Source organism: Talpa occidentalis, unplaced genomic scaffold (assembly GCF_014898055.3).
Source record: "Talpa occidentalis isolate TD23 unplaced genomic scaffold, MPIMG_talOcc4v2.1 talOcc4.4, whole genome shotgun sequence".
In the NCBI taxonomy this organism is placed as follows: domain Eukaryota; kingdom Metazoa; phylum Chordata; class Mammalia; order Eulipotyphla; family Talpidae; genus Talpa; species Talpa occidentalis.
Window position 1 is genome coordinate 10,054,371 of NW_023604295.1, and position 19,549 is coordinate 10,073,919.

General features: G+C 38.3%; 1 protein-coding gene across 3 annotated transcripts in view; it reads left to right on the forward strand.

Annotated features, from left to right (window-relative positions):
• Positions 1-19,326, forward strand: part of GRIK1 (glutamate ionotropic receptor kainate type subunit 1) — a 352,546-nt gene extending 333,220 nt beyond the window's left edge. Inside the window, exons 15-17 of one of the 3 annotated variants that reach the window (XM_054700340.1) lie at positions 1,613-1,863; positions 18,360-18,446; positions 18,868-19,317. In XM_054700340.1, coding sequence (XP_054556315.1) covers positions 1,613-1,863; positions 18,360-18,446; positions 18,868-19,023 — 494 coding nt within the window. In that variant the 3' untranslated portion in view covers positions 19,024-19,317. Of the gene's footprint in view, positions 1-1,612; positions 1,864-18,359; positions 18,447-18,867 lie in introns of all 3 variants that reach the window. The other 2 variants (XM_054700336.1, XM_054700337.1) reach the window with 2 other exon arrangements.
• Positions 19,327-19,549: the final 223 nt, after the last annotated feature.

Here is a 19,549-nt window from a genome sequence, read left to right on the forward strand (position 1 = left end):
GCTTTCCTGGTTCACCGAATTGCTCATACACTATGGGTATGTTCACATTGCTAATTTTGGCTGTAACTGTTATTCTGGGGGTGTTTAAGCAAGCAGCCAAAAGCTTTTAATTTGGCTTGCAAGAGCAATTTTCCCACCAAAAATTCATACTCTTAATTGACAAGCCACAGTCTAACTCCAAAGCATTTTGCTCTTCTCTTAAAATTGATTTTGAGTACTGACAAAGATTTTAGGAAGTCTTGTCAAAATCTGTTTTTCTAACTTAAATCATATCATGGAACATATGTGAGGCTGGGGATGGGGGAGCAGAGGAAGGGAGAGAAACTTTCGTGGAAATACCACTAGGAGAGAAGAGAATTGCATTAAATACTTGGCTCTGCCAGTAACTATTACTTTCACATCCTACATCTCTTTAATTCTAAAGCAAGTGAACTAAACTACATGATTCCCAAAATCTTTGTGTTCCTAAGATATCACGTTTTTTTGATTTACTATTTCATTTGCATTTTCACCAAAAAGAACGTGAAAGTTTGCAAAGAAATAGCAAGAGGGTGTACTACATTCTCACTGAGCAGAAGAAATGCTAACAAAAATTCCTAGTGTCCAAGGAGAAATTGAGTAAAAGAATCTTACATTCTTTTATCTCGACCTTTGCTCTGATTTAAGCAGAAGCCCAGAAGTGAGCAAGCCAAGGCTACAGTGCTCTCTGGTCCTAACAGAATTAAAATTTTAATGGCACTGCTAGAAAATTGAATATAAATAATATCAATAAAAGTCTGCAAATTTCCAAAACCTAACTGAATTCTGTAGAACCTTTGAATTATTCAGAATGCATTATTAATCACTTCTTAGTAGGTGTGTGAGTCAGTATGGACAAATTACTATAATCAAATTCTGTAACTATTCAGTGGCTTACATAGTAAATGTTTATTTCCTGACCTTGTCATGGTCCAGTGTGGATTTACAGAGAAATTCTGCTTCATGCAGCCATCCTGAGACCCAAGCTCCTTCTAATTGGTTGTTCCACTATCCCTAGTGACTTGAGTTATTTCCTTCTTGCTGAATAATTGAGGAAAGGAAGAGAGCAGGGAGAAAACCACATTGAGAGGACTTATGAGAAAGGACTGGAAATATTTATACATCTCCTTAGCCTTAGCCTGCAGAGGCGAGAAGTTAGTCACATCACCACACTTAAGTATAAGGGAGACTGACATGTCTAGTTACTCTCATGGGAAGAAAAAATGTCACCCGTGATCATTTATTCAGGTCGTCACATCATCAGACAACTGAAAATGTAGGAAAGTAGAATCTAAAGAAAGAAACCCCATAATGTGGGGAAAGACTCATAAAAACTCACCAGAAGCAGATCGTGTTTAAGAATGCCTAGATCACAGCGTTCCTCATTCAAAAGGAAGTTCCTCTCAACATGTCAGCTTTCCCTACCCAACTATTTAGAGCCTTCTTAATATCGGATATGACTTTCATGCCCTTTGCCAGTCAATGTGTGGATTGGAGTTTCCCAAAAGCCATAAAGCAGCTATCTCTAAGACAGAAACCCTCCTTGACATCTTCAGCCCTTCTGTGACCAATATCCAAATGACCTTACTTGCAGGCTCTCCTTACCGGGATAAGATCACGATTGCTATTCTTCAATTACAAGAAGAGGGGAAATTGCATATGATGAAAGAGAAGTGGTGGCGGGGAAATGGCTGCCCGGAGGAAGACAGCAAAGAGGCCAGTGCTCTGGGAGTAGAAAATATCGGGGGCATCTTCATTGTTCTGGCTGCCGGACTGGTCCTCTCAGTATTTGTGGCCATTGGGGAATTTATATACAAATCACGGAAGAATAATGATGCTGACCAGGTGAGTCACCTCTTTCTAGGGTGGGGTAGTTTTTCCTTTGTGTTATCTGTCTTAAGTTTGGGGTTTTCGGGATGCCTGCCCTTTTTGGAATAGCCTATTGAATGAGATGCCCAGAAAGACCATTTTTGAGTTAGAGCAAAGAGCTATTGAATCCCTGCCAGGTGCTGCTGGCACTGCAGCCCCATCATTTATTAATGAGAAGAGGGAAGTGCCTTATACACTAAATCCAATTAGTGCTATTTGGGATGACAGTGCAGAAATTCCAAACTCAGTTAATTTCTTAAACAGCTATTTGCTCTTGAAATAGAAATCCTAGATCGAGTGAGGTAGAGCTAATTCCCATATTGGAAAAAGTATAAAAAGCTTTTGAGAGAAATGCTATCCATTCCTTAAATGTGGATACTGAGCACATGTTCTAATGCAAAGCTCTTTTATTTAAATAAAGTAACTCAAAGCTGAGCATTTGCCTTTATCAAAATGACTTGTTAGAGGGTAACTCACCAAATTTTTTCCAGGAATATGCTAAGCAATACAAAATGAGAACAAAATATATTTGAGTCTTAATTTTTCCAAATTATACTTAGGATTATGGTTGAATTTAACAGTCAACAAATTTTGCCCATTACTTTTATTTTTGATAGAAATCACACCAACATCTTACACTTTTCTGAATAAGATGACTTTAATAAAAGAGAATTCCTTCATAAGTATACTAGAATAAAATACGAAACTCCAAGCCACTGTAATACAATAGGCTACCCATTCAATTTAAAGGTGGTGTTAGAATTTTGAGACTATCCACTCTAATAACTCTAATAACAGGGTAAATTTAATGCTCAGTGGTCACTGTCTCAAAATTCTTAATATTTGAGCAAAGAATTCCATATTTTCATTTTGCACTGGGCCCTACAAATCCTATAGCCAGTTCTGATTAATAATCTCATAGCAGTCCTATGTCCTTTAAGAGAAAACTCTTCCTTAAGCTCCCAAAGGTGGGAAATGAGTTATTTTAAACTGATTTCATGGTGAAAATTTTCCCAAAATTATGCCAGTTTTGAGAACATTAAGCAACACTTTCCTGGACCTTGTTAGAGAAAACTGTCTTTAACTGAAAGGGAGACTGGACTGATCTGCTTTGTTTTAACTTTCAATCTGCTCTAGAGGTGTCTTATTTTATGCAACTAATTTGACAAATAAAAGCTTATATATGTTATGCTTTAATGTGCTTCTCATAATTGCCAGCTTCATTTGATTTAAATCTTAATTTAAACACTCATTTTTGCCTCTGATTTATTCATCTTCCTATATATATTTTTTCTCATTTCCTTTGCATGCAAGCCTTTTTGTTTCTTTCATGGACTGCAATGTAAGCAAGCCCATCCAACCAACTCCACTTCGGGAACCACTTTATCTACGGATTTAGAATGTGGCAGATTAATTTGAGAGAAGTGAGGGATTCGGACACAGTCCTCAGTTCATACTGCGTAATCAGTTTTTTTTTTTCCTTAAATTGTGCCCACTATAAATTGTTTTTGTTAATTGGTGCCATCAATGATATCTGTATCCATTAAGCATAAATAACCATTAGTACCTGCCCTTTTAAGATAGCAAGACTCATGTATTCTAGATAGTGAATTCAATGTACTGGAAACAGATGGCGTTGTGTGTTGAAACAGAGGCATTTGGGCTAGGACTCCAAGGCCTGTGTGCTTACAGGCATCTGTTACACCATCAAAGAAGAGTTGTCTTAGTTCTTTCTTTAAGCATTAAAAATAAGCAACTCTTTCCTCATGGAAAAAGTAGTTTCAGTCTTTTAACATTGCAAAGCCTGAAAACAAAATGCTAATTTTGTGGAGTTCTTTTGGTCTTTATGAGCATTTTTTCCTCTTTCCTTATCCCCCGCCATACATTCTGCAGATCTACCCACTTTGAACTCTCTGTTTTCTTATTATAACTCCTTAACAATGTTAAATTTTAATTGAAATTGATTCCACTATTTAAAATGCATTATTTACACAAAGCCACAAAGATGTCTTTGATTTTAAAGATTCAGGAATATGGTCCAGAAAATGAAAATTAATCTTAAAGCCCTAGTGCCAAGGAAAAGCATGAGCTTACTTGCATATCACTCAAGAAGGCACAACGCAGTCAAGAATGATCCCGGATAGAAATTCATAAACATTGAGCTCTCAAGTCACATTTGCCTGTAGAGGTTAACAATCTGCCATAGGTTCAGGCAGACAGAACACTGGAGACTCTAAGAACTGTGTGTCTTTTCCAGCTACGTATGATTCCTTGCTAGCACTAAGTCAAGTGCAAAACTAGAAGCTCGCACTGATCATCTTCCACTTTCTAATCACTCTCTCTCATTCTTGTTGACAAACATCCTTTCAAGATGTCATTTCATCCTCTTCCCACTCACCCAGGAGAGAGTGGTGGTTCTTTCATCAATCTAGGCTATGCCCCTCCACTTTAACACTCGTTTCTCTGAATTCTTTGCCATCAGCAAATCTTTGCAAGTATATTGAGGAGAACATAAGCAGAGGGCAGAATCCCCAGGCACATTAGTTACAGGTTTCTAGGTTTATTGTCCTCCTGCGTTCAAAGTCCAACAAATAATCCCCCCTCTAATTCTGCCTGGTGACCAGAGAGCCAACTGCATGCTTAATTTCTCGTGACAGAGGATGTCTGCTGTCCTTCTGGGCTTGTTTGCTGTTCACACTGAGTAGGAGAATTGAAGATGCCTTTCATCTTCCTTCCATATGGGATCAGTTGGTCTTTGTTCTTCTTAATGGGATTGCCTTTTGACATATGAAGTGATTCCCCAAAATACATTTCTCAGAAGTAGATATAAGCCATCTCTGTAATCATGTAGCATTTTGCTGAGCTTTAAATGGGTTCCAGCTTTTGAATCATATATCTCTCCAATCCAGTCTATATTTCTCTGGTAAAATATATTTAGAAAAACTGACTCTTACCCTGGTTGTCTCTAAGTCTGCCTTTCTTCTTTAAATAAATGCATTTTTGAGAAAGTGTATATAAATTACATTAATATAAAAGCAACAATGCCCTAGGTCAGAGTGCACATTTTCATCATCAACAGAACCAAGTATTGGGAAGAATGTTGTATTATTCTTAGTTTCATAGTTCATTGATTATATAGAAACCACACACTATAGAATATTTTCCATATATAACATTTCATTACATGATATTGCATTATGTTCCCAAGGACTATTTAATAAACCAAACTGCTACCAAAAAAAAGTTCAAGGGTGATTGATAAAGTATAGGGTTAACAACAGCAAAATTTGTTGTTTTTAAAGAAATGATCCTTTAAAAGTGTAAATCAGAAATTTATATAAAGAAATGATTGCTTCCAAAAATTAATATTTGTCTTCTATTTTAAACTGTATACTGCCTATTTCTGATACTTATATACTATTTGATGGTTTTCACATGCAGCATAATTTTTGATCCTTTAAACAATTTTATTTCCATTTTATTAATGGAGAAATAGATACCAAAGTTAACCACTTAGGGTCCTAGACTTTAGCACCAGAAGGGAATTTTCTAAATCAGCCAAAGTTAGGTTCAAGCTCAACTACAGTCCTATACTAAATGACTTTTGATAAGTTGCTGAATTTTCAGAGCCTCGGTTTACTATATAATAGTACTATATAATACTGGGACATGATTTCTATGTCATAAAGCTGTTTTGAAGAGCATCTTTTATGGTTGTGTAACTCATGAGTCATTGGTACCTTAAACTTCCCTGCAACACATCCTACTGTGATATCGTGCATTGCAGATTTTCATCAAAGTGGGAAAATATCCAGTATTTCCTGAACTTCTTAGATCGCAAAGTTTTTATTCTATAAAACACCTTGACAGACCACTGCCCTATAGATCATCCTCCAGGTGACACTGATGCAATACTGTGTATCTTATCCAATGATAATATTATAACAAAACATCTTGGGTCCTGGCTTGTACACAGTTGTCATTCAATGAACAATGGTATTTCTTCTTTGGAGTCACTTTTAAACTTCTCTGAACCTCCATTTCCTCCTTTGTAAAATGAAGATAATAGATTGACTTTATAAGTGATGAGAATTAAATAAGATAAAGGCATAGAAAATGAAATCAGCTCTAAAAGTTGTGTAAAAAAAAAAAAAACAACACTGGCCAACAGAGGCGAGGAAGCACTGTTCCTGGGTCACATGGGCATATGTACAATTTAGCAGACATCTTCACACAGTCTGGTTTGCAACACAGGTCTCCCAACTTAGAAGCTCAGACTGTCTCTCTGACCACTTTCCCTCACACTAGCAGTGAAAATCAACAGCAATGTCATCACACCTTGTAGGAGGACCAAACCGGCAACACATGTGGATCTATAGTAGAAGGCATGAACTTCATCTTTAGAAATTCTAACTCAGTTTTGAATGGGGCAGGACAAAGGCAGTTTTTTAGAATACTCAGTTGACACTAGCATTCAGCAGCAATCTAAAGCTTCAATTTATGTGTTCAACTGCACTCAATATATTTTGCTGTTTATTGACTGATTCCAGAGGTAAGATAGGTAGGATCACCCAATTCCAAGCCACATATATAGCATATATTTATTATTCAATACTCAGTAGACCACTTCCAGGGAGCATTCAAAAAAAAAAAGCCATGCAGATCTTTGAGACAGAAATATCATTGCATTCTCTTGATAATCTTCAAGTTTACTTGAAAAACATTGATAAGCATACAAAAAGCAGTTATGAGTTAGGTAGCTGACTGCTCTCTCTCTCTTTCTGCCCTATTCCCCTCTTGAGTAGCTCCACTCAGCTTAGACTGGATTACTTATATTCTTCTCCTCTTTTTGTACATGCTCTCAAGTAAATGACTATTTTCCATTAAGGAAATGACTGTGAAGACCACAATGACCGACCAGGGTCATCTTACATAAAATTCAGGGTGGGGGGAAAGGCTTTAACATGAAAGGCAAGTTTTCAAACTCCATTTTTAAGTCATTAGTTCTAGGAGCTCGGTGTATCTCACAATCCTCTGGGGAAATTATTTAAAATACAGACATCAGGCTCTACCTTCAGAGTCCTCCTCAGTAAGTACAAACCAGGAATTGGCATTTTTATCACAGTCTGAAATTGACTGCTTAAAATCAGTGGTGCACATTAGTTTTCATGAAAATTGTCTCCAGTATTGCAGTGTTCTCCAAAATTAGGTCATATCCATGAGTTTTCCTTAAATCATCTTCAATAAAGGATTTTTAAAATAGCTTTTCTCACATGAGGATTTTTTCCAACAATCCTAATGTGGTTGTTTTATGTAAGAGTAGTTGGGAATTGTAAGTATTCATGAATACTCGTTTGACTTCAAATTAGGTGGTAAGTGTTCATTTTCATTAACACGGGAATTATATTTGGAGAAATAGTGTTCAAGCTAGGAAGAGAGCAGGAAGATTTGAAAAGACTAGATAAATACATCAGCTACCATGGAGCACATAACATTGTCTATCGTGTCTCTTAATAAGCTAATGTGGTAAGGGGAAAAATAAAGCTGATTTGGCTTTAGACTAAAATTATGCATTGAATTATTTTAGAGTCTTTGCAGTAAATTTGAAAGTACCTTAGCAATGCATGGTGGGGAGAGAATATGCCCTTTGGAAAATCAGTTGGATGATATGATAATGCACCTCATAAACCTATCCAAGGAAAATTATTTCCAAATACCTCACTGCATTTGACTAGTGTTCTATTATGTTCTATATGAGCCATCTGTGGCAAAATAGCACTACAATGAATCCTAATTAGCTTCTAAGCCCTGACCCTTCTACTTCAGGTCTATTTCTAAGTAAGCAATTTAAAAGTTACCTGAATCGTCTTGAAAAGCAAAAGGGAAGAAAAGCCTTCCTTTTTTTCTAGTATTTTCTGCATATCTAAATGGCATTATTAATTAACTCTTAGAGATAACAAAAAATTTCTGGCCTCTGCTGCAGTTTTAGCTTGCCTTTAGGAGCCATGTCATTATGCTTCTCACAGTTATGGGATTTTATGTACAGATGCACAAGCATCTTAAAATCATTTTTGCTTTCCAAATCCTCTCCATAGAGAGTGATATCATGGAAAATGGAATTCTCCTTTATATTTTCAGAGAAATTCCATTTGCAAAGATAAGGACATGCTGGTGGTAGAAAACCAACATCACAAATGTTCTGTGTGCCTTCATACCCTGCAGAACGTGAACTTTGCAGTTAGCAAATATGGCTGATCAAACTACACAATGTGTTTCCAGGTCGTGGTGTGTACATTCAGACACACAAAAAATAATGAGCAAAACCTAAGTGATAAAGCTACTGCATTTCTCCTTATCAGTAAAACAATTTTAATTTGGCTAGACCAGATTTTTTTCTGCCTGGTTTTTCAATTTGAGTGTTCCGATTTAAAATATGCAAATATTCAGATGTTTCATCTTCAAATAAAACTATTACCCTAATCATTTAGTCTTTACCCACTATAAGAATAAAGAAATTGGGCCTCCCCTGGTGGCGCAGTGGTTTTGCGCTGGGCTTCGAAGCTGCCCGCAGCCTCTGCAGTGCCAGTTCGATCCCCGGCTGCTCCCCGGCCACCGGCGAGGGTCCCACATGGCGCACAGACCTCTCCTGCCGCCCGCTGCTCCCCTCAGCAGTGTACCTCGTCAGACTGCCTGTTCTGTTCCCCGCTCTGGCTCTGGTGAATTCTCTCACCCTCCTGCACCTCTGACTGTGCCCAGTGCTTGTATAAATAAATAAATAAATAAATAAATAAATAAATAAATAAATAAATAAATAAATAAATAAATAAATAAAATCTAAAAAAAAAAAAAAGAATTGGACTTTAAAAAAAAACAAAAAAAGAATAAAGAAATTATTGTCAGTACAGAATCCAACCTAACCTGGTATTTATCTTTCCTCAGTGTCACTTAGCACTTTGTCAGATGTTCTCCAGCATTCTCAACTTCATTTCTTTTATAATCTGACCAACCAATTTAGCAAGTGATTTGGAGAAATCACTTTACTCAGATTATTTCTGTAATTGTGCAAAGAGGCTTTCTCTTGCCTGGAAATCTAAACATTAATCAATTAACAGAGAAACCAGGAAGTAATTAGCATCCATTTATAAGTAATTTTTTCCTGTGTACAAACTGGCACTTTCTTATAAGCCAAACAAACTGTGAAAGACATTCATGGACCAACGGAAATGTGACTTGAGGACCAAAAGTCAAGAATTCAAGACCCTTGGCTATTTCTGAATGACTGTGTCTTTGGGTAAATCATTATACCTCCCACTTTCTTATATTTCTTATCTGTGTAATAAGAAAGTTGCATTTAAAGTTTTCTTCCTGTCATGATATCCCTTAAATCTAATAGAAAGTGGGAAGGTAATGCAAATATAGAAGCAGTGTAAAGAAAAAAAGGCAGAATTATATAGAACCCCTTAATATATAGAACCCCTTAATTATATAGAACCCCTTAAGGTTATCTTGAGCACATTAAATGTTTTTTGTAATAAGTAGATTACCTTATCCTACTAATATGGCAGGGTAGACAGATATATTTTGGATATAGAGAAAACCAGCTCCATAGCATCAAAGAATGAGAGTTTCCACTCTTTCAACCATGAGCAAATCTTTACAAACACAGGGAAGGCTGACTTAGAAGAGTCTACAAAGAAGGCTAAAAATAAAACAAAAAGAAAAGAAATACATACCTATAGAACTTTTGGACACTCTGAATTTGGTTAGGTATTCAACTACAATTTAAGAAAAGGGGCATGCAATGGAGCTGGAATATACACGGAAGGCTGGTAAAAGTGAACTGAAGCAATTTTGCAAAAATGAGACAACACAAAGCAGAGAAAAAGATGATGTGTTCTTATTCCCCACTGTGGCTACCCTTGCTCTTCTCCACCTTCAAGCAGCAAGGCTTTCACGTGCTCTGCTTCCAAGTCAGACATGAATGAAACTCTTAGCTTGGAGTTTTCAATAGACTTCAAAAATTTCTAGCATAGACAAATATCTTGAAAACCATGGCACTCCTCCTCAAGATCTAGGTGTTTTGTTTTTTTTTTAAAGATTTATTTATTTATTTATTTATTTATTTATTTATACAAGCACTGGGTGCAGTCAGAAGTGTGGGAGGGTGAGAGAATTCACCAGAGCTAGAGCAGGGAGCAGGGAGCAGAACAGGCAGATGGATGAAGTACACTGCTGAGGGGAGCAGCGGGAAGCAGGAGAGGTCTGCATGCCCTGTGGGACCCTCACCTGGTGGCCAGGGATTGAACCAGCGCTGCAGAGGCTGCGGGCAGCTTCGCAACCCAGCGCTCAACTGCTGCGCCACCGGGGAGGCCCAAGATCTAGATGTTTTATTGAATACATCAGCTGTTTCAACTCAAAAAGCTTATCTGTAATTAACAAAGGTCAAAACCCAGGGTCCCAGGGCTGGAGACCTGGGTATGGTGTAGCACAATGATGTTTTTCTAACTTCTTTTCCTAATCCTGGCCAGTGTATGATCTCTGGGATGGAAAGAAAGAATTGGAAGAAGTCATGAAAGCTTAGGTGCTGAGCCCCTGAGTGAAATGTATTGAACATTCCTGAAACAAATTAGGGGAACATGGTCAAATAGTTGAAAAATGGCAAGACTTCCAGACACTTATATCCAGACCTCATCAGAACAGAGATCAGCAATGTCTAGGCAGTGAGCTTTGGACAACTTTAGAGAGTCCTGCTTTATCCCAGACTTCTCCAGGAAAAGCATCCCCAAACCATGGTCCTTCCTAACCAAGAGCTTGTGGAAGGGCTGAGAGAACCAATGGCTGGGCAAGTCGAAGTGGGAGTGAAGAAGATTCAGTGTGCGGGCCAGGCAGGGAAGCCATGGAGGGCACATCAGAGACAGTTGACGTCACACCTTAGTGGAAGCCAAAGGCCAGGGAGAGTTTCTCCCAGTATCATCAAACCCAGACCCTCTCTAAACCTTCCCTAAGTCCAGATGCCCCTGGTACAGAAGTGAAGAGAGAAGGGCAGAAACCTTTATTTGCTGAGCCACTAACCAAAAGAAAACTTAGTTTCAAACCAAAAGTGAGTGACCTGAAGTGACAAAGTCCACTGGCAGATGGGGTCTTTAAGCTAAGGTGTGTCCTCTTGCTATTATTTTTTATTGGCATCACATCCTTTCTCACCAAGGATGTACACCCATCACATGGAGGCACAAGCTGATGACCTGAGCTTTGTACCCATGGTAGAAACATGTGCGTGAACAGGAAAAATCCTGTATCAGGCTCTGTTTACCTTGAGGGCAGTGTCATTCTCCATAGGAGAAGGGGCATGCAAAGAACTTCTTGGAAGTTATTTTTATGATCCTAAGTCAACTTTCTAGTTGGTAGAAGGACAAGACCCTCTTCATGAGGTGAGTCCCCCTGGCATCACCTCAAGCTTCAGTACAGCCGAACAGGTACGGTTGTGTACGTATGAGACTGATGTTCTGAGAGCGCGCAGGCTCCCAGCTCACAAGCGGCCTAAGTTAGGCTTGTGAGGGCGGGGGTGGGGGGTGGGAGAGGGGGGGAGTTGCAGAGAAGCCAGAGGACAGAGAAGGTCACACTGGCCTCGGCCAGTGACTCCAGCAAGGACAGAGGTGCTCTGGGTACCTTGGATTGTCAGGCAAACCCACATTTGTGCTCCTTTGAAGCAAGTGGGGCTGCTCTCCTCTGCACATGTGAGGCCCACCAGGAGCTGATCTTTGCTGCAAAAACATCTCTTTCTGGTGTGAGCTTGGGTGGGCCACTTTGCAGCCTCCTCTCAATCACCACCAGCACAGACTACCACTTCTGTACCCCTTTGGGGACAGGAAAATATTTCAGCTGCTCTTGAGCCTCTTCAAAGGCCAGGAGAGACTGGCCTCTAGCTGGCCTGGCACTAGGTCCCTAGTACACTTCTCTGCTTGAGTGACCACGACCTCTGAGCATCTAGGACAGGGAGTGGGCACCATTGCCCTGTCTTCTTCCAGGGGAGTGGCAGGTGAGGGGCTCCTTCTCAGGCCTTCCTCAGAGTCCAGGCTCTCCCCTAACCTGGTTGGATGCTTCTCCTTGGAAGCAGACCCAGCACAGGATTCTGTTGCATCTCCAATCCTATTTGTTAGGCCCTGAAGGTTCTAAGGCAAACTTTTATCATTCAAAGTAGCTTCTTTCTTTTCTTTCAAACCCCTGGTTGGTGCAATTAATAGCTTCAAAGCCCCAACAGCCTCTGCAGATCCACAAAAGTCTATTTAAGAGCTCAAAGATAAAAATTGGATCCTTTTTCTCTTTCTGTCATCCCTAGCATATAAAAGTTCTGGCTGCAACTTTAAAATGGGGGGGAAGGGGTGATATTCAGAAGAACTAGAAAAAATACATGGATAAATATTATCCTCACTTTTTTAGTATTTTTGTTATTTTTTCTAAATATTTACTTTTTCAGTTTTAAATTAAATTATCCCATAATGTTAGAGGAGAATGAACTTATATATCCCCATATCCCTAGAGTTCAGGCATATATGCCTGGACAAACCAAGGTGAAAATTTATTTAAGAATTCTTAAAATTTAAATATACATGTACATATGTAAATACATATGTACATGTATACACATATATCTCACATGTATATTATATACACACATATGTGTGTAGCATATATGCATGTAGATGGCGAGATCTATTTCTGTATATACTTTGTAGAATGCAATATATACTACATACTATATAGCGACATATACTATATACTATGCAGTGTATACCAGTCTACAAAATACTTTTATTTTAGTGGAAGAAAAAGTTTCCTACATGAAATCTTTAAATAAAAATGAACCCAGAAAGATGACCTATGTCATCAAGTAATTCTTTGCCCTGCATAGGTGTATTTTCATGTCTTGAAGAACTCAGATAGGAAAAGACAGAGTTCCAGGGCATGCATTTATGCCCCAAATTAGAAGATGAAATCTAGAATCAGACACAGCAGAGGTAGGCACCATACTCCAGGTGTACAAACAAAAGATGAAGCAGGAAATAGGAGAGGTAGAAGGACATAGAGATGATGAAAACATGATATTAAATGGCACTAGGGAAAAGTAATTACTGGATAGTGTGTCCTGCTGCCAAAAGCAGGACAGGGCTAGAGGGTATGGTGTGACGAGCCAGTTAAAAGACCCCCCAGTGCAGGGAAGTAGCCTGGGCAGGAGCGGCAAGGTGGGGTGGGGAGATGAGGGCAGTGACCACACTTGGAAGAATTTAGTTCAGTGTCTCTGTTTCCTCCACCCAAGGTATTGGCCATCAGCTTCTCCATTAACTCTCACACATAATTTATTATAACCCCTGTTCTGGAAGCTACTGGGATGACCAACTTTCAATCTTTTGGATCCTTTTTTTTTTTTATTAATCCAAGGATGGTAACATGAAAAGAGGCCCAGGGATTCTCAATCAAACCAGAAGACTAATAAAGCCAGAGTAGATGGTAACCGCACCCTAAGTTCTGGAACACAGGAGTTCACATGAAACAATGCATCTGTGGCTTCTCCTAGGGTCTCGTCACTAGCGGGTGATATTAGGAGCCTGATCTCTGCTCTCAAATCATTAATTACCCTGTGAAAATATTAGACATGTGTGCAGACAGGTGATCAGACTTCCCAAAATCTTAAGAGTACAAACACAAGTATAGGATTCTTCTGTCCCTATTACTTAAAATGATTCCTAACTCTACCCACGCCCCCCACAAAGATTGAACATTATAGCTTTGCTTGCACATTAGAATTCAGTATTAAATGTTTAAAATTGACTGGTCATTCTTGATTTAAAACAAAAAATTTACGGAGACTCTTCCACTTCAGAACTATGGCAGTAATTTGACCAAACCAAGAAAATATTCATAATTTGTACTAGTCCCATGACTTCTCAGTAGACTACTCCTTCATATTCTATATTTTACTGAAAATGGTCTTTACAAAAAGACTTCAAATCATAGCTTACCTTCGAATTATAGCGGCTTTATACATAAAATGAAAATTTTTACACCTATGAAATGACAATATTAAATATATCTTTTGTTTCTTCCACAAGTAATGGTGAAAATTTACTAGACAATGTCACATAGTGCAAGTGTCTTTAAATAAGGACCCTAATAAAACAGAGCAAAACCTATACAAAGGTAAAAATTGTATTATATACTTGGCAAGATCAATGCTTCCATAAAATAATTTGTCATAAAAACCCTGAAAGGTATGCTTCCAAAGTAGTTCTCCTAAATGTATCAATGAATAAAAGTACTGAATGCATAAATGTTAAATATACAATGAGAAATCAATCTGATATCCATAATGCAATGCCAAATTTGCCACCAGTGAAAGTCAATCCCCAGCAGCTCGCCTGGGTTGTTTCAATATTGCAAATTCAAATGAAGTTCGAGCACAATTTAAATCCTACAACTTTAAAAAATGACTCTCCAGGGCCTCCCCAGTGGCGCAGCGGTTGAGTGCTGGGTTGCAGCTGCCCGCAGCCTCTGCAGCACCGGTTCGATCCCCGGCTGCTCCCCGGCCACCGGAGGAGGGTCCCACATGGCGGCAGACCTCTCCTGCCGCCCGCTGCTCCCCTCAGCAGTGTACTTGGGTCCTTCTGCCTGCTCTGCTCCCCGCTCTGGCTCTGGTGAATTCTCTCGCCCTCCCACGCTTCTGACTGTACCCAGTGCTTGTATAAATGAATGAATGAACGAATAAATAAATAAATCTTAAAAAAAAAAAACTCTCCACCTAGACTACCTTTTTCTGAGGCTGTTTATTTTAGTTGAAAAAGAACTTGATTAGCTCTTCCCACACCTTGCAGGGCAATATCTGCAATATAAGCTTAAAGGTGTCAGGGGAGAATAATTTATGTTCAGGCTCAAATGAGAACCAAGAAATCAAATCCATAGGAGGTACCATGTGATCAGCAAGTTAGAGGGAAACAAAGCAAAAAGGAAGGTAAGAGAAAGCAAAGAAAGGCAGGAAAGAGAAAGGCTGGGGTGGCGGGGGGTGTCTTTCAAAGAACATACGATTGGGCCTACAAAGTAGAGAAAGGACTTTCTGCAAAATAAAACAAATTCTTTACCTTTTAAAATCAGTAGAGCTCTAGTGGAAGTTGTAGTCACAGAATAATTTCTCTTTCCTCTCTCTCCCTCTCTTTCTCACACATACACACACACACACACACATCTCTTTGTCTCCCCTTCTCTTAGACACACACTTTATCTTTGGAAAGTGTTAGAAACAGCATAAATGGCACTGCCTTATTTATTACTAGAAATTCACTTATAAATACAATTTCCTATCAAACTTATTGCAGGAAGCCATTGTCAATAGGTCCATGGACACAGAGATAATTTTTTTGTTGTCTGTTTTAGTTTTAAGGCTCTGCAGCTAGTTTTCATTTCCTTCTTTTAGGTAAGTACCTATCCTGTCATTAAGACAAGCTGTCATCATGCCTATTACTACGTAAACACTAAAGCATGCTATGGGCTGGGTAAAACCACTGACAATCGATATTGAAAAGTCTATGTTTTAAACATATATAGAACCTACTTGAATTGAAACATTGGTATAAACAATTCAAAGGAATTGGTGCAAAAAGGAACATAGAATGGCTTAAAGGAGCATCACCTTTTTCTCTCCTCCATCCACCCATCCATCTCTCTCTCTCTCTCTCTCAGCAAATGCCATAGACTTCAAATATTTTCGGTGATATGTAACATTTTATTTTCAAGAAATAGAGTAGCATCATGTGTCAGTCATTGCACTGAGAGTTTGACCTTTATCAACTCAGTTATTCTCATAATAGTTCCATGAAATGGACTCTATTATTGTTCCCACCATACAGATAATGAAGTTGAGTCAAGGACATAACAAAAAAACCTTGCCCGGTGTAAGCCACCTACTAAGCAGCATAGCTGAAATGTAGCTCCAGCATGGTACAGGAGGAAAAATATCACAGCTGCAATTAATGTTCAAGTGTAGACCCATTAAAAATGTGAACTACTTCTATGTGGGAAGGACCGACCATCCAAGCTACAGGGGAATTTCTCTTCTACAAAGTGCTAGAGGCTGTTGCTGGGGTCCTCCATCTAATTTTCCTGTCTCCACAGCAAGGCAGCAAAGTGGATATCATGATGTCTGATATTTTCTGCAGAAATTCCAGTTTAAGAATTGAAACTTTCATGATTATCATTTTTATACTCTATGAACATGAGGGAGCTGGTGAAAACCAAGCCCAGAAATAGAAGGTTTGGAAAATGATCTTAATTCAAAAGTTCATATTTTATGGTATATGTGTCCTTCATTCTGAGATTATAAAAGGCAAATTGATGAATGAATATGTGCTCCTCCCTTGCCACTCTGTACTGAGAATGACCTTCACAGCTTCAGTTCCTGGGGCCATGAGGCTGTGGGGGTTACTAGAGCTCCCAGCTCGCAGGTACCTTAAAAGGTCATCTTTCCTTGTGACTGCAGCTAAAACTTGGAAACAGAAAGGTCAGCCCCAATATCTTGCCATTTTCTTTCTGACAGTTGGAGACAAAGTGAGAATCGAAAAGAAATCACAGTCGGTGTGTCCGAAGTCAGAGAAAGCAGATACCGATAAAACAATATTCACTTCTACACTGATAACAAGACGCCCGTACTTGGGGTTCACTGAAAGAATAGAGATGTTTTTGTACTTTAAGGCAAAATATACTATGGAAGAAGGTTTGATTTTTAAAGAAAGAATAGAAACAGACTGTGGAGAGGAGCTCTATGAAGCCATCTCCACTCACAGCTGGACAGGAAAGACTTCAACAAGTCACTTCTGAGTTGCGTCTCCAGCACAAAGGCCTTGGAGACTGACTTTAAAAGCAAATGTTTGAGAGTTAAAATAGAGCAGAAATTGTCCTTTTAAAGGACAATTGGAATTTCCTAACATATATTTTTACGGGAAAAGAATCCACCAAAAAAGTTCTTTGGAGTGATTTAATAAAAAAAAAATTCAAGCATGGGAAATTTCAATTGAAAGCAATTAAGTTAGGAGAGTCAGATGGATTGAGTTCAAGTGAAAACTTTTCTTCTTACGAGCCATTTTTTCTTGGGAAAATTACTTAATATCTCCAATAGTAAATTTCCCTGTCTTTAAAATGGACATGATAACTCCTTCCTTATAAGGTTACTGTGAGTTTATGTGTAATAGCATTTGTAAAATTCTTGGCATTTCTTCCTTCTGTCCCTTCTTTCCATGTTAATGATCTTCTTAAAACCAGGAATATCCTGTGCAAAAAAAGTCTTTCTTCCACGGAAATCAATTTCTGAGCAAAGGTTGTAAAACCCCACTACAATATGATCCACCACAATGACACTACAAAATGTCCTTTGATCTTAGTAACACATGAACCCCACATATTTCACTGTGACATTCTTGCTGTACCATTTTTTGAAGTATGCTTCATAGAAAGAATTCTGCATTTCTTCTCTCAAGTCACTGAAAACTTGACCACAACTTGCCATTTAAAGGACAAATAACAGGCATGGACTGAATTTTCACATTGAGTACTCTAGGAAAATAGAATTGAATTTCAAATCCGGTAAGCCCTCGGGCATAGGAGTACAAGAAATTATAATCAAGCAACTAACTTGTTTAAAGGTTTACATCTGATAGGCCAGCCATTTACATTAGGGATCTAAGTTTATACCTCTGGTTTCCAAGTCAAGTAGAAAAATGAAAGAATATTGTATTTAGGCGACAGATTTCATGAAGCAAAACAAAGTATAAATTTTCAAACATACAAGTTACATGTTGACACAAGGACAAGTTACATGTTACAAGTTACATTTTCAAACATACATGTTACATGTTGACACAAATTCACACTGTGTGTTCTTTGCACACACAGAACTCCAGGACACCCCTGTGGGGCACTCACAACCTTAAAACGCCAACTAGTGGCAGGTTGTCCTATGGGTCTCAACCACACGCATTTTGTGAGTTAATGATAACCAAGTAATATTTACACTTCCATACACTTTACCAAAGACTTTGGGATTTTAGAGGATATTTTAAGAGTAATCTCATCTAAAACAATACTATTTTATCAAAATCCCTATCAGCAGGAATTTATTATTCAAGATCCTATCTTGGCTGGAAGAAATGACAGCAAATTATGTTTTATTATGCCATTTATATACTATGCATGTGAACAGATACAGTGAAATTGTCATAGATAAATATACATATATAAGCCATCTGCATATGTATGACATTTTATAATCACAATTCCGTTTTCTTTTTGTACTATGCCATCGTCTTCACTGTGCAGTTCAGTACCATATTATTTTCATTTCAACCACAGCTGCATCATTGCTGCTGCCAGATCTCTGTTTTTTGGAGAAAATATACAATTTAAAATTGTTTTTTTTCTTTTTTTTTTATCAGAAAGGAAAGTCATCAAGAATTAGATTTTATTTTAGGAACAAAGTAAGGTTTCATGGGAGAAAAAAACAAAGCCTTGGTGTAGAGAAGGTTTGTTCATTTTCTATAGCATTACTGAAGTGTCGTATGCCTTGATAAACCTATCAATGTTTGGATCAACTCAATGGGGGAAATGACTTAATTTAACTCTCTTTTGGTGTCTCAGCAAAGGTAAGTTGTCTACTTTGAGAGCCTTGAGGTTTCCTTAACTGGGTCGTTTTCCACTATTGCATTTGTGAATGAAACCCTAAAAGTTTGCCCAGCTAACTTGCTGTCCCAATGTCCCCTAGCAGAAAAGGTGGGTGGCCAGTGGGTGGAGGAGGAGGTTGGGAACTGGTGGAGAATTTATCTCATGGCAGAGAGGCCTGAGACCAATTTCTTGTATTCATAAAAATCTAGGCAAGATACAGATCAATGGAGGATGAAGACAGTATGGCTAAAAACTAATATTCTGTTATTTCATGTCCTCTAGTGTCTCTCTTTCAATGCCATCATGGAAGAACTGGGGATCTCACTCAAAAATCAGAAAAAGCTAAAGAAAAAGTCAAGAACTAAGGGGAAATCTTCCTTCACAAGTATCCTTACTTGTCATCAAAGACGAACTCAGAGAAAAGAGACAGTGGCGTGAGGCAAGAGAACACCTCTAGGAAGCTTTCAGGAAGAGAGAGCATCTGCTAGCTCCAGGTTTTTTGGAGAAAGGATTTCTAACAAGTGTGCCACGTGTTTCCATATGTCTATATACATAACTCTGATTATGTATACAGATATAAGAAATACGGAAGTTTCAAAAGTTCACATAGACTGATATAACTTGCAAATTGGCGCCAATTCTTGTGAAATGAATTTGTATGCTCACTTATTTTGCCTTTCCTCTTTTGCCCCAATAAATTGCTGTGTGTGCTTTCTAAATAATAATAAAACAAAAGGGTTTGTTTTTTTTTTTCTAAAAGTCTGAGTGTTGGTTTATTCCTGGTTACTTGTTCCCGTTCACAATGTTTGATTGCCAAGTGCCATCAGCTGAGCTGTTTGCTATTTTGATGAATCCTCTTACCTCTTTAGACAGACACAGTCACTTCTGGATGAGTTAAAATACAAAACTCTTTTCATTTATACCAAATACCTACCTCTTATGGTAAGGTAAAAATCATGCATTT